Here is a 14221-nt window from a genome sequence, read left to right on the forward strand (position 1 = left end):
CTCTTTGAGTCTGGAATTAAACCCACTCCTGTGGCTTCCAGCCAAACAAAAGACAGGCATATGAGCTGAACATTTACATTAGGTAGATACACTTCTTGGAGATATCAGTCACAGGAGAACAGAAGGGCTATGTATGCACAGGGAGACAGCTCAGGGGCAGGAGTGCATGGGAAGAAGGACACAGGAAAGAGGTAACTATGGGGAGGAAGTGGGAAGAGAGCTGTTGCATTGTGGGAAATTGCAATCAATGTCATGAGACAAAGTGTATGTGAACTGCTGTATGGAAAATGAATTTGCTCTGAAAATTTTCACCCATATTACAATAAAAACTTTAAAAAATATATGAAATTTTATCATTGTTAACTTAAAATCATAATTCTACTTTCATCAATATAATATGGAGATTAAATTTTAAATAAATTTAATAGAAACATACAGTAAGTATACAGGAAAAAGATGAGGCAGTCTGCTTCTGTAAAGATTTATAGCCTTGGAAACACTGTAGGACAGTTCTACTTTGTCCTATAGGGTCGCCATGAGTGAGAATCAATTTGATGGCAGTGGGTGGTTAGTTTATACTCATATCCAGTAACTATTTCTATTTATTTATCAAGAATAAAAGTCAAAGATGTTAAAATAGAAAATCCTTCAAGAAATCATTCAGTCCAACTCCCTCTCTTAAAACAAGTAAGCTGCAAAAGCAGCAAATCCAAGTACAGTGGTCAGAGTCAGATAAACTTGGGTTTGCGTCCCATGTCTACTTATCAGTTGTTAACTTTAGCAAATAATTTAAGCTCATGTGTCTCAGTTTCCTTTCTGTGTTTTGTAAGCAATATTATCTGTCATTACTGTTCTGTATTTGTTGCCCTTTTGTTGTTACCCTAAGTGTAAAGGATTTTTTCAAATAGCATAGTGCCTAAGGCACTTGACTGCTAACCAGAAGGCTGGAGGTTCAAACCTACCAGCCACTCCTGAGAAGGAAGGTTGGGCAATCTACTTCTGTAGTGATACCACCTCGGAAACCCAAGGAGGACACCTAACAACAACAACAACAACGATTATTAGTGAGGGAAGATAGGGGTGTGTGTGCATGCGTGTGTGCACACAGGGGGACAGGTAGAGGTCATGTAAAAAACTCATAACCCTAATATGGTAGGGGTGGTACGTGAAGACAGCCATTTCCTCATAAAACCTCAGATTTCCAGTCTTTATCTATAAGCAAGCTCTGGTGGCATAATGTCCAAGGCATTTGACTGAAAACCAGACACTTGGTTATGCACTTGGCATAGTGCCCAAGGCATATGACTGAAAACCAGACACTTGCCTAAGGCACTTGACTGAAGGGTGGCAGTTCAAACCCACCAGCCACTCCTCGAAAGGAAGATGGGGCAATCTACTTCCATCATACCAATACCTTAGAAACCCAAGGAGGGGTCACTATGAGTCGAATCGACTCAACAGCAGTGAGTTTGCTTTTTCAGTTTTATTACACCAAAGTATCTCTCTTTTTAAGAAGCTCCAGTGGTGCAATGGTTAAAGTGCTAACCAAAAGGTGGATGGTTATCCTTCCAGTTGCTCCATGGGAAAAATGACTTGGCCATCTGCTTCTGGGAAGAGTATAATCTAGGGAATCTTATAGGGCAGTTTTACTCTGTCATACAGAATTGCTATGAATTGGCATCAACTCTATGACACACAACAACAACATCTCTCTTTTAATATATTTAAACAGATAAATTTGAAAGATTGAAATTAATGGGCAAAAGTGTAACTTTCTGTAATCAAAACAATTCACAGTTCTCAAACATGACAACTTATAATTAACTATGCCTTATTTAAACATGATATGGTTGGACTACTAAAAACTCTGTATCAAGACATATACCTCTCTCTTCCTTCTTTTCGAGATCGCATGATCTGATTAATTTCCAGCGCTGTAAGCTTCTTTGCCACACGATATTGCCAGATATAAAATGCTTCCTTTGAAGCTGCTATCACATGGGTTTTGGTCATTGCAACAAATAATGGTACTATGAAAAAGAACATTAAGACAATTAAGTTATAGTTATACAGAAGCACAGAATGTTTGTGCTCCAAAGGTCCTCAGTGATCACTGAGTCCAAACCTTCATCTTACAGACAATATACTCACATACAGTCTTAAAATACCCATAGTCTCTAAAATAAGAAAAGAATCAAAACCTAGGAGGACCATACACAAAAACTAACTCAAAATGTATTACAGACATAAATGTCACAGCTAAAACTCTTCTATAAAATCCTTGAAAGAAAATTTAAGAGAAAATCTTCATAAACTTGGGTTTGGCAATGGCTTCTTAGATATAACACCAAAAGTACAAGTGACAAAAAGAAAAATAAATTGGACTTCATCAAAATAAAACAAATCTGTTACAAAGGATACCATTTAAAAAGTGAAAAGATAATCTACAGAATAGGAGAAAATATTTGCAAATCATGTATCTGATAAAGGACAATACCTAGAATATATAGAGAACTCTCATAACTCAGTAACACACAAATAAGCTAACTAAAAAATGGCAAAGTAGATATACAAATGGCAATAAGCACATAAAAAGATGTTCAACATCATGAGCCATCAGGCAAATTCAAATCAAAACTACAATGAGATACTATTTTATATCCATTAGAATGACTACAGTTAAAAGATAAACAATAACAAGCGTTAGGGAGGATGTGAAGAAATCAGAACCTTCGTCATTGCTGATGGAAATGTAAAATATAGTACAGTCATTTTGAAAAATATTTTGTCTATTCTTCAAAATGTTAAATATAGAGGAACCATATGGCCTAGCAATTATGTTCCTCACTGCCTTCGAATTGACTGCAACTCATAGTAACCCCTCCCTGGGTTTCCAGGGCGGTATCTCTACTGAAGTAGATTGCCCAATCTTCCTTCCTAGGAGTGGCTGGTGGGTCTGAACCTCTAGCCTTCTGGTTAGCAGTCAGACACCTTAGGCACTACACCACCAGAGCACAAGAGCTCCTGAATTATGCTCCGAGGTAAGAGAAAAATGAAAACACATGTCCATCCCAAAACTCATACACATATGTTTATAGTGCCATTGTTTGTAATAGCTAAAAAGTAGAAAAATTCTAATGTCCATTAACTGATAAATAATCAAAATGTGATATATCTATGCAACAGAATAATATTCGGCCACATAAGGAATAAAGTACTGATACATCTTACAACATGGACGAATCATGAAAACATTATGCTGAGTTAGACAAGCCAGATATAAAAAACCACATATTGTATGATATCATTTATATGAAAAGTACAGAACAGATAAATCTATAGAAACAGAAAGATTACTGGTTACCTAGAGCTAGAGGTGGGGACAGGGGAATGACTGTTAATGGTACAGAGCTTTGAGAGAACAAAAATGTTCTAAAATTAGATTGTGGTGATGGTTGCACAACTCAGTGAATATATTAAATATACTGATTTGTGAATTGCATGGCATAAAAATTATATCTCAGTAACACTGTATTTTTTTGGGGAAAAAAAAAAGCTTGTATTTCTCTCTCAATTCCATGTTAGTCCTACTGTCAAAATTAAGACATACAGAATATTATAGCAAAATGTATTGTTTAATCTCTTAAAGAGTTAAAGTGCATCATTTTCCCCAAAGTAGGTATATGACTAAAGGAGAAAATAAGGTGTGAATTATCTTATTTGATTTTCTTCATGAGCAGAATTTGTGAGAACTTTCATGCCTTATATTCCTTCTTCCTGGGATAGATTTGACCTCTCTTGATAACACATTTTTTCCTATTTGTCCTTGGTTTTCTGACTAACTGAAACCTACATAAAAAGAAATAAGTTTTGAAGATCGTTTCCTTAGTAGGACTTTAAAGGCAAAAGATCTAATATTTATTCATTTTCATTCTAGTTTAAAATGAATTTCAAAGTATTTTTAGTTTTACATTTTATTTTTTTAATGCATTTTTTTGAAATATAATTTATGTACAGTGAAATGCACAAAACTAAAGTGACATGGGTCAATGCCTTTTTTTTTTTTTTTTTTGCAGTGTTCCCTCTCCTCTCCTCTCACCACTGGCAACCAACAAAGAAAGTTTCCCTCCATATATAAATCTTTCCTTGACCCTCTACAACAATGAACTAATACTATATTTGTCCTTCTGTGATTGACTTATTTCACTCTGCATAATGTCCTCCCAGTTCATCCATATTATGTGGTGTTTTGCAGACTACATTATTCTTTAGTGCTGCACAGCATTCTAGTATGTGTATGTACCATAGATTGGTCATATACTCTTCCGCTGATGGGCACATAGGTTGTTTTTTGTGCTAATGTAAATAGTGCTGTGATGAACATGACCCTGCATGTATCTGTTCCTATCCTGGCTCTCACCTCTCTAGGATATATACCTAGTAATGGGATTGCTGGCCAAATTCTATCTCCAATTCCAACTTTCTAAGGAATCGCCATATTGCTTTCCATAGTGGTTGTGTCACTTCACAGTCACACAAGCAGTGTATGAGAGTCCCAATCTCTCCACATCCCCACCAGCATTTGTTATTTTCTGTCTCACTGAACCTTGCCATCAGTGCTGGGGTGAGACGGTATAGCTCACTGTTGTTTTGATTAACATCTCTCTGATGGCCAATGTTTGTGAGCATCTTTTCATGTATTATAGCTGACCACCTGAATATCCTCCTTGGTGAAGTGTCTATTCATGTCTTCTGTTCATTTTTCAACTGGATTGTTAATTCCTTTGTTGAGGTGTTGGAGTTATCCATCAATCTTAGAGATAAGCCCCTTGCCAGATATGTAATTATCAGCAAATATGAATTTGTTGCTGTCATTTTTGTCATGTGCTTTTTCATTGTCGATTTCTTTGTTCCATATAATTTTCTATGCTGAGCTCATTTTGTTTATGAATCATGTTATCACTTCCTTCCTTGCTATAGTTTTAGTATTTGCTAAATATTTATGTTGGTCCTCTTTTTTATTTTGATGTGAAGGTTTATCATTTTTCTTTGAGGTTACCCTGTGATTTATCATTTTCTTTCCAAGTTTAGAACAGTCCGTTCTATCTTGTAGTTGTCTTGCCTTCCCTATCATCTAGAAGTTCTGTGATGACACAGATTTTTTTTCCCTCTTTTTGGTTTGTAGTTGTCTTCATTTGTTGGTTGGTGTCTCTGGTTTCCTGTTTACAATCCTGTAGGCTTATTTACTTTGGATACTTCCATAACTGGCTTGGTTTCTGGGTTATATCATCATGTGTGTTAATGGTCAGTTGTTGTTGGCTGTTGTCACTTCTCTGTCCAAAGGGCTCCCTTTAGCTTCTCTTGTAAGGCTGGTCTGGTTTTAACAAATTCCCTTACTTTCTGCTTATCTGTAAATGTCCTAATTTCACCATCATATTTGAGGGACAATTGGGCTGGGTACGTAATTCTTGGTTGGAAATTTTTCTCTTTCAGGGTTTTATATATACCATCCCACTGTCTTCTTGCCTGCATGGTTTCTGTCAAGAAATCCAAGCTTAGTCTTATTGGTTGCCCCTTGTAGGTAACTTTTCGTTTTTCCCGTGCTGCTCTCATGATTCTTTGTCTTTGGTTTTGGTGAGTTTGATGATGATATGTCTTGGTGTTTTTCTTTTGGGATCTATCCTGTTTGGGGTTCATTGGACTTCCTGAATGGATATATTCTCATCTTTCATCATATCAGGGAAGTTCTCCTCCAGCAAATCTTGGACAATTTTCTCAGTGGTTTCATTTTTCTCTTCCTGTTCTGGAATTCCAATGACATATAAGTTATTCCTTTTGATGATATCCCACATGAACCTTAGGCTTTCTTCATTTTGTTTTGAGCTTTTTTCTAATTGATCCCCTTCCAAAGAAGTATTCGGGTATTTGTCTTCACTCTCATTAATTCTATCTTCCATTGCATCAATTCTACTCCTTTGCCCTTCCAATGCGTTATCTATTTCTGACAATTTAGTATTAACCTTCTGGGTTTCTATCTGTAGATTTAGAATCATTTCTAACTTTTCATTTATTTTGTCATTTTGTTCTTGTATTTTCTTCTAAAATTTTTCTAGGGTTTTGTCTGTGTTTTCCTTGATCTGTCCCTCAGTCCTTTGAAGATACCTAAATATAATTCTTTTGAATTCCTCATCAGGGAGTTCCAATGCTGTGTCATCCTCAGGAATGTGTTCTGGGTCTATATCCTGGCCCCTTGTTTCTCCTGCTTTATCTTGCTTCTTTGTGTGGACTGTGATGCTCTGTTGTCTCTGAGACATTGTGATGTTTTTGTGTTTATATTTAATTGGTGATTATATGTTGGAGTGACTTCCCCACAATTTTTGTTTTCTTTGTTTTGTCTATATGTTATCTATACAGGCAGGGTACTATGCTTTGCTCCTCTATTCACTAGTTGACAGCACTTATACACTCACTACCTGTCTCCTTTCCTTTGTCAGCCTCTTGTATGTCCTTGACGACCCTGTCAAACAGAGCCTATTCTTAGGTGCCTAGAATACGAATGAGAATACTGTCACTTTAAAATCCAAAATGGTTGCCACTTGTAAACATTCAAAATGGCTGCGCCCTTGGTTACTTTAAATATCCAAAATGGCCACCACTTGTAAACATTCAAAATGGCTGCGCCTTCAGTCACTTTAAATATCCAAAATGGCCACGACTTGTAACATTCAAAACGGCTGCGCCGTTGGTCACTTTAAATATCCAAAATGGTTGCCACTTATAGACATTCAAAATGGCTGCACCCTCCAGACAGCAGAAAGTCCACAGCTCAGATTGTCTCCCTCCTTGCTATTTTCCTTCCTAGTCATAGACCATCAGAGCAGTTGTCCCTGCAGCCCTTGATGACTGGGACTGATCTTTAGGTCAATTCACAGGTCCCAACACCACTTGGAAATATTCAGGCTGTTGGTCTCATCAGAGTAGCTGACAGTCCGCAGCTCCGACCATCTGTGTACTCACTGTTTTCGTTCTGTTTTTTCCACTAGTTGGTACCTAATCCACTTCTGTATAGTTCCTTTCAAAGCTCAGGGTTCCAGGATTATCTTCTGTATCTCTGTCAATTGGTTTTTCTTTTCTTTGTTGAAGGGGGTCAGTGTCGCTTCTTTGCCTATTCCTTCATCTTACCAGAAGTCTAGTTTTATATTTTAGTATTTTCCAGAATCAGGTACAAGGCAGGCACTCCACATATGTGAAAGTATTTCATCCTTAAAGACCATAAATAATTTATAAAATATCTTACACTCACTAGTTACTACTTTCCCATACTAACTATACAAATTGTAATTACCAAGATTAACTACATTTTTAATATAAACATTTACATTTAAAAGCAAAAATATAGTAAAAGAATGTAAAGCATCAACACTTAAAGCACTTTCTGTGATTATAACAGATGCTACCACCCCTACCTAGCCTTAAAGGGATGAGGGAAATAAAGAGGACAGAGTCATATATGGAAGGCTTTATTGAGAGGCATAGTTACCTCTGTTATACATTAAAAAAAAAAAAAAAAGCCAGACAATCCAAAGGGAAGAAGCCAGAGAAATAAAATAAAGAACCTAAACTCACTTTTCTCCATCTTATCTCTTGATGGACTTCCACACTGGCCAAACAACTCAAGGCCACGGGAATGGAATGAAGCAAGGTGAAGAAAGGTGCTTGGGTTTAGAGGGACAAATGGAAATTATCTGTGATAGTATTAGAAAATAATAAGATTTAAGATTCTCTTAATCAAGTCAGCTAGCCTTTGTGGATCCTTACGATGAGGTGTCTTTTCAGTACAATAAATCTGATGGTAAACACTTCCTGGAGTAATTATGGTATTTAAATAATATATGAATGAGAAAATGTTGGGTAATTATAAAAATTTAGAAACTACTACCACCTCTTTTTTAAATATTTTAAAGTGAACTATTTTAAGTAGAAAATAAAAGGAATACTGTAATTGGAGATTTGAGTTAAACTTAGTAAGAAAAATATCTACGCACATTGTTTTTGAACTGTTAAAAATTTACTGAGAACAAGTAAAATTTAGCTAATGACATTGTAGCATAACTAAAAAGAAAACAAAATAGAATTTCACAGAATAAAATGTGAAAATCAACAGTCTAATTGCAAAACTGCTCAAAAACTGAGAAAGTTCAACAACAAAGTTTCTAAACACAAAACAGATCTGAATATACTTCTTGCATCACAGGCTGTGTCAATGTGTGGGACACTATTTGGCCCACCACTGATAAGTCTCTAAGCTTATCAATGTAGCTATTGTTCTGACTTCCAACTTCCTATTCAATTACCTCCAGATGAGTGGCCCACAAGAAACTTAAGCCCAGCATGTCTACCCCAACCTCCTTGAGTGGACTACTCTCATCCTTGAAATCACCTCCAACAACAACAAAAAAGTTCCTTTCTTCTATATTCCCTACCAAAATAAATGGTACTACCATTTACCAGTCATCCACATGAAAAAGCCTGTAGTCATTCTAGACTCCACCCTAAGTTTGTCCCCATATTTAATAAAGTCACAAAGCTTTCTCTCTCTTAACTATCCCATCCCCCTTCCAATTCCCACTATCATTGCTGCTTGGTTCAGACCTTTCTTATTTCTCACATAGAATACTGCAATGTCCTCCCTACTGGTCTCCTTTCCTCTGATCTCATGTGTTCTACTTCCCCTTTTAGAAAAGAAAATTCTCCCAAGTTCCCTCCTAATTTAGGAATATATTCTTCTAAACAAATAACTTTTCTTTATCTGTTTATTTCTTAGAGAACATTTCATGGTGTTCCTATTATGTGCTGGGCACTATGCTAATTAATTACTTCACATGCATTAGTCCAACACCCTTTTATGCAGTAGATAGTCTCATCAAATTCATCCTAGATCAAGAAATGAGGAATTCAAGAAATAAAATAACTAACCTTTCCAAGGTAACAAAACCAAATAAGCAATATAAAATTAAACACACATACTCACCAGCCACTCCTTGGAAGGAAGATGGGGCAATCTACTTCCGTAGCGATACTGCCTCGGCAACCCAAGGAGGGGTTGCTATGAGTCGGGGCCGACTCAATGGCACATAACAACAACAATTCATTCAAAACATTAAAAAAATAATAATAATAATGGTAGGTTTCAGTACCTGTTTCCTAAATTTACAAATAATTTTAAAATTATAAAAATTCATTTATCACTTTAAATAAGTAGCAGCAAAATAATCTTTAATATGGCCAGAATAAAGGAATGGTATTAACCAAAGTTATCATTTATAGAGTTTTTGCCATAGTTCAAATAAAGGACACTTATAATAGTAAGAAACTAAACAAAGAATTAGAAACTAATCTAATGGTATGCTGTTAATTTAGTAGATTAACAACTCAAAGATCAAAATTCAACCATGTTTATATATTGGATAAGTCCTACAGTTGAAGGATATTTCTAAAAAAAATTTCTTCATTACAAAAAAAAAAAAAAATTCCTTCATTACAGTCGTGAAGATTTTTCTATTCAAAATATGTACTATTACTGAACTCTGGAGGGAACTAGAAGCCTTTCCTTTGGGGAACAACTCACTGACAGCCAGTCCTGGTAAATAGCAGCAGAGCCTAAGGGAACTCTCAGCTGGATTATTAACATGCCAGGCTCAGGTTTGACTCATCTTTCTCTAACCCAGTCCTCACTAAATCTTATGTTGTTGTCATTGTTTTTGTTAGGTGCTGTCGAGTTGTCTTCGATTCATAGCAACCTTATGTACAACAGAACAAAACACTGCTCTGTCCTGTGCCAGCCTCATGATCCCTGCTATACCTGACCTCATCGCTGCAGCCACCGTGTCAATCCATCTGGTTGAGGTCCTTCCCTTTTTTCGTTGACCCTTCACTTTACCAAGCATGATAGCCTTCTCCAAAGAATGGTCCCTTCTGACAACATGACCAAAGTAGCTACGACAAGGTCTGGCTATTCTCATTTCCAAGGAGCATTCCAGCTGCACTTCCTCCAAGACAGATTTGTTAGTTCTTTTAGCACTCAATGGTACTTGCAGCATTCTTCACCAACACCACAACTCAAAAGCATCTACTCTTCTTCAGTCTTCCTTATTCACTGTCCAGCTCTCACATGCACATGAGGTGACTGAAAATGCCATGGCTTCAGTTAGGCTCACTGTAATTTTCAAGGAGACATCTTTGCTCTTTAGCACTTGAAAGAAGTCATTTGCAGCAGATTTACCCAATGCAATACGTCTTCTGATGTCTTGACTGCTGCTTCCTGTGATGTTGATTGTACAACCAGGTAATATGAAGTCTTGACACCTTCAAACTTTTCTCTGTTTATCATGATGCTGTTTATTGGTCCAGTTGTGAGGATTTTTGTTTTCTTTATACTGAGGTGTAATTGATGCTGTAGCCTGTAGTCTTCAATCTTCATCAGTAAGTGCTTCAAGTCATCTTCACTTTTCAGCAACCAAAGTTGTGTCATTTGCATATCGCAGGTTATTAATGAGTCTTCCTCCAATCCTGATGCCATGTTCTTCTTCATACAGGTCACCTTTTTGGATTATTTGCTCAGCGTACAGACTGAATAAGTATGGTGAAAGGATACATCCCTGATGTACTCCCTTCTTTATTTTAAACCATGTAGTGCCCCCTTGTTCTGTTTGAACGACAGCCTCCTGGTCTATCTATAGCTTCCTCATAGAATTAAGTGTTCTGCAATTCCCATTCTTCTCAATGTTATCCAAAATTTGTTATGATCCACACAATCATATGCTTTCGCATAGTCAATAAAACACAAGCAAGTATCTTTCTGATATTCTCCGCTTTTGCCAAGATCATTCTGACATCAGCAGTGATATCCCTCATTCCACATCCTCTTCTGAATCCAGCTTGCATTTCTGGAAGTTCTCTGTCAATGTACTGCTGCAACCATTTTTGAATTATCTTCAGTAAGATTTTACTTGCATCTGAAATTAATGTTACTGTTTGATAATTTCCACATTCTGTGGGATCACTTTTCTTTGGAATGGGTACAATTATTCCAGTCAGTTGGCCAGGCTGCTGTCTTCCAAATTTCTTGGCATAGCCTCCACACAGCATCTATTTGTTGAAACATCTCAATGGGTATTCCATCAATTCCTGGAGCCGTGTTTTTCATTAATTCCTTCAGTGCAACTTCGACTTCTTCCTTCAATACCATTGGTTCTTGATCGTATGCCTCCTCCTGAAATGGATGAAGACTGACCAGTTCTTTTTGATGTAGTGACTCTGTGTCTTCCTTCCATCTTCTCTTGATGTTTCCTGCACCATTCAAAATTTTGCCCACAGAATCTTTCAATATTGCAACTTGAGGCTTAAATTTTTTCCTTAGTTCTTTCAGCTTAAGAATGCTGAGTGTATTCTTCCCTTTTGGTTTTCTAACTCCAGGTCTTTGCACATTTCATTATAATAATTGACAATGTCTTCTCAAGCTGCTCTTTGAAATTTTCTGTTCATCTCCTTTATCTTTTCATTTCTTCCATTTGCTTTCACCACTGTCAGTTCAAGCGCAAGTTTCAGAGTCTCTTCTGACATCCATATTGGTCTTTTCTTCCTTTCCTGTCTTTTTAATGAGCTTTTGCTTTCTTCATGGATGATGTTCTTGATGTCATACCACAATTCCTCTGGTTTTCGGTCACTGGTGTTCAGTGTATCTTATCTATTATTTACATGGTCTCTAAATAAAGGAGGAATATAATCAAGGTCATATTTTGGCTCTCACGGACTTCTTTTGATTGTCTTCAGCTTCAAGTTGAACTTGCATATGACCAGTTGATGGTCTGTTCCACAATCAGCTCCTGGCCTTGTTTTGGCTGAGATGTTGAGCTTCTCCATCACCTCTTGCCACAGAGGTAGTCTGTCTCATTCCTGTGTTCTCCCCATCGGGCAAAGTCCAAAGTCCACGGGTACAGCTGCCATTTGTGTTGTTGAAAAAAGGTATTTGTAATGAAAAAGGCATAGGTTTTACAAAATTCTATCATGTGATTTCCAGCATTGTATCTATCACCAAGGCTATATTTTCCAACTATTGGTGATTCTCCTTTGTTTCCAACTTTTGCACTCCAATCACCTGTGATAATCAACACACCTTGATTGCCTGTTCAGTCTATTTCAGACTGCAGGAATTGGTAAAAATCTTCAATTTCCTCATCTTTGGCTTTGGTGGTTTCTAAGTGTGGTAGTTAAGTTTGTGTGTCAACTTGGCTGGGCCTGGTTGAGTGGCTGGGCAGCTGAATGTAGTTATTCCCCATGGTGAGATTGCTAATTAACTCCATGGTAGAATCTATTGGAGCAGCTGAGTAGCTACTTTGGGTATGTGGTCTGCTTCCCATAAATAAGACACAGCTTTGGGAATGGTCTCTAGCTTGTGGCACACTTATACCCTGCATGCAGCCATGTCATTGTTCAGCAGCCTGCCATGCTCTTCCGAACCTGGGTCTTAGAATGGATTTGAATCAATGGCCTGTCATGTGGTTTGATAACATTGGGACTATGCCTTTTTACTTGCCAACCTTGGGCTTATCAGCCTCAGCATCCAGCAGCTGAGGGAAGTAATGCCTCCATTTCCAGAGGGCTAGGAGCAGGAGGCAGAGCTGAAACCCAAGGTTGAAGAGCTTTCACCCAGCCCCTAGAGCCTGGCACTTTGAACTCAGACTTAAAGCCTGCAAACTGTAAGAGAATAAACTCCTGTTTCTTCAAGCTATCTCATTTGTGGTATATTCCTGTCAGAGTGGCACTATGCAACCAGAACAGTGAGTAAATTTGAATAATAGTAGCATTAACTGGTCTTCCTTGCAGGCATATGTATATTATCCTATCACTGACAGCACTGTACTCCAGGATAGATCTTGATACATTCTTTGTGATGATGTATCATTCCATACCATTCTTGTTTAATTTGTCATTCCCAGCATAGTAGATCATATGATTGTCTGATTCAAAATGGCCCAAACCAGTCCATTTCAGCTCACTAATACCTAGGATATCAATCTTTATGCATTCCATTTCATTTTTGACAACTTCCAATTTTCCTAGATTCATACTTCCTACACTCCACGTTCTGATTATTAATGGATATTTGCAGCTGTTTCTTCTCATCTTGAGATGTTCTCATCAGCAAATGGAGATCACAAAATCTTTACTCTATCCATATCATTAAGGTTGGCTCTTCTCTGAGGAGGCAGCTCTTCCCCAGTCATATTTTGAGTGTCTTTTGACCTGAGGGGCTCATCTTCCAGCAGTGTATCAGACAATGTTTCTGGACTATTCATAAAATTTTCCAGTAATATATCAAGACAGTGTTTCACTGCTATTCATAATGTTTTCACTGGCCAATTCTTTGAGAAATGGATGGCCTCTTCCTTCTTTTGAGCCTGTCTTAGTCTGGAAGCTCCACTGAAACCTGTCCACCATGGGTAACCCTGCTGGCATTTGAAATACCAGTGGCATAGCCTCCAGCCTCACAGCAACAAGCAAGCCACCCCAGTACAACAAACTGACAGACAAGTTTGTCTCCCATAGATCTTCCAAACTGCTCTGCTCACTTCCTGGCCTCCCCCAGCTACTCCAACACCTACCATCCTTGGGCAACTGGCTCTGATGATAAGTATTATGCCCTTAACATAATTTTGAAGAAAGTCTACAAACTTTAATTGCTTTGTAATAAAATACAATTTTTCCTAAGAATCTAAAGCATTTTTTGAATATATGTTTACCGGCAAATGTACTCAGATACCTTTCTTTTTGATACATCCTAAGTAATTAAAAGGGTTTCTCATCAGCCTGGTAAATCAAAATTAAAATGTAAGTGGGTCAAGGTAAGACAGTTAATTAAGTATCAGACATCTTGGAATCAAATTCTACACTAACCTACTTGCTAACTCTATCTTACATAAATTACTTATTCTTCCTGAATCTCAGTTGACTTACTCTGATTTGAATATAAAAACAATAACAACCTTATACAACTGTTTTAAGGACTAAAAAAGATAATAAATAAAAAGCATCAGTTTTTATAGTGCTTGCAATAAAATAATGGTCAATAATTATTGATTTTTTAATATATGTCAGGTACTATACTATACACATTACACACTGTGTTAGACTGGGTTCTCCAGAGAAACAAAAAACAGCA

The 14221-nt window shown here is 37.2% G+C and overlaps 1 protein-coding gene across 1 annotated transcript in view; it reads right to left on the minus strand.

Annotated features, from left to right (window-relative positions):
* Positions 1-14221, minus strand: part of WDR35 (WD repeat domain 35) — a 141970-nt gene that overhangs the window by 80422 nt on the left and 47327 nt on the right. Inside the window, exon 13 of the mRNA XM_007939250.1 lies at positions 1886-2030. Within this exon, the coding sequence (XP_007937441.1) occupies positions 1886-2030 (145 nt within the window). The remainder of the gene's footprint in view (positions 1-1885; positions 2031-14221) is intronic.

This window comes from Orycteropus afer, unplaced genomic scaffold (assembly GCF_000298275.1).
Source record: "Orycteropus afer afer isolate SDZICR_OR568_19922 unplaced genomic scaffold, OryAfe1.0 scaffold00058, whole genome shotgun sequence".
NCBI lineage: Eukaryota > Metazoa > Chordata > Mammalia > Tubulidentata > Orycteropodidae > Orycteropus > Orycteropus afer.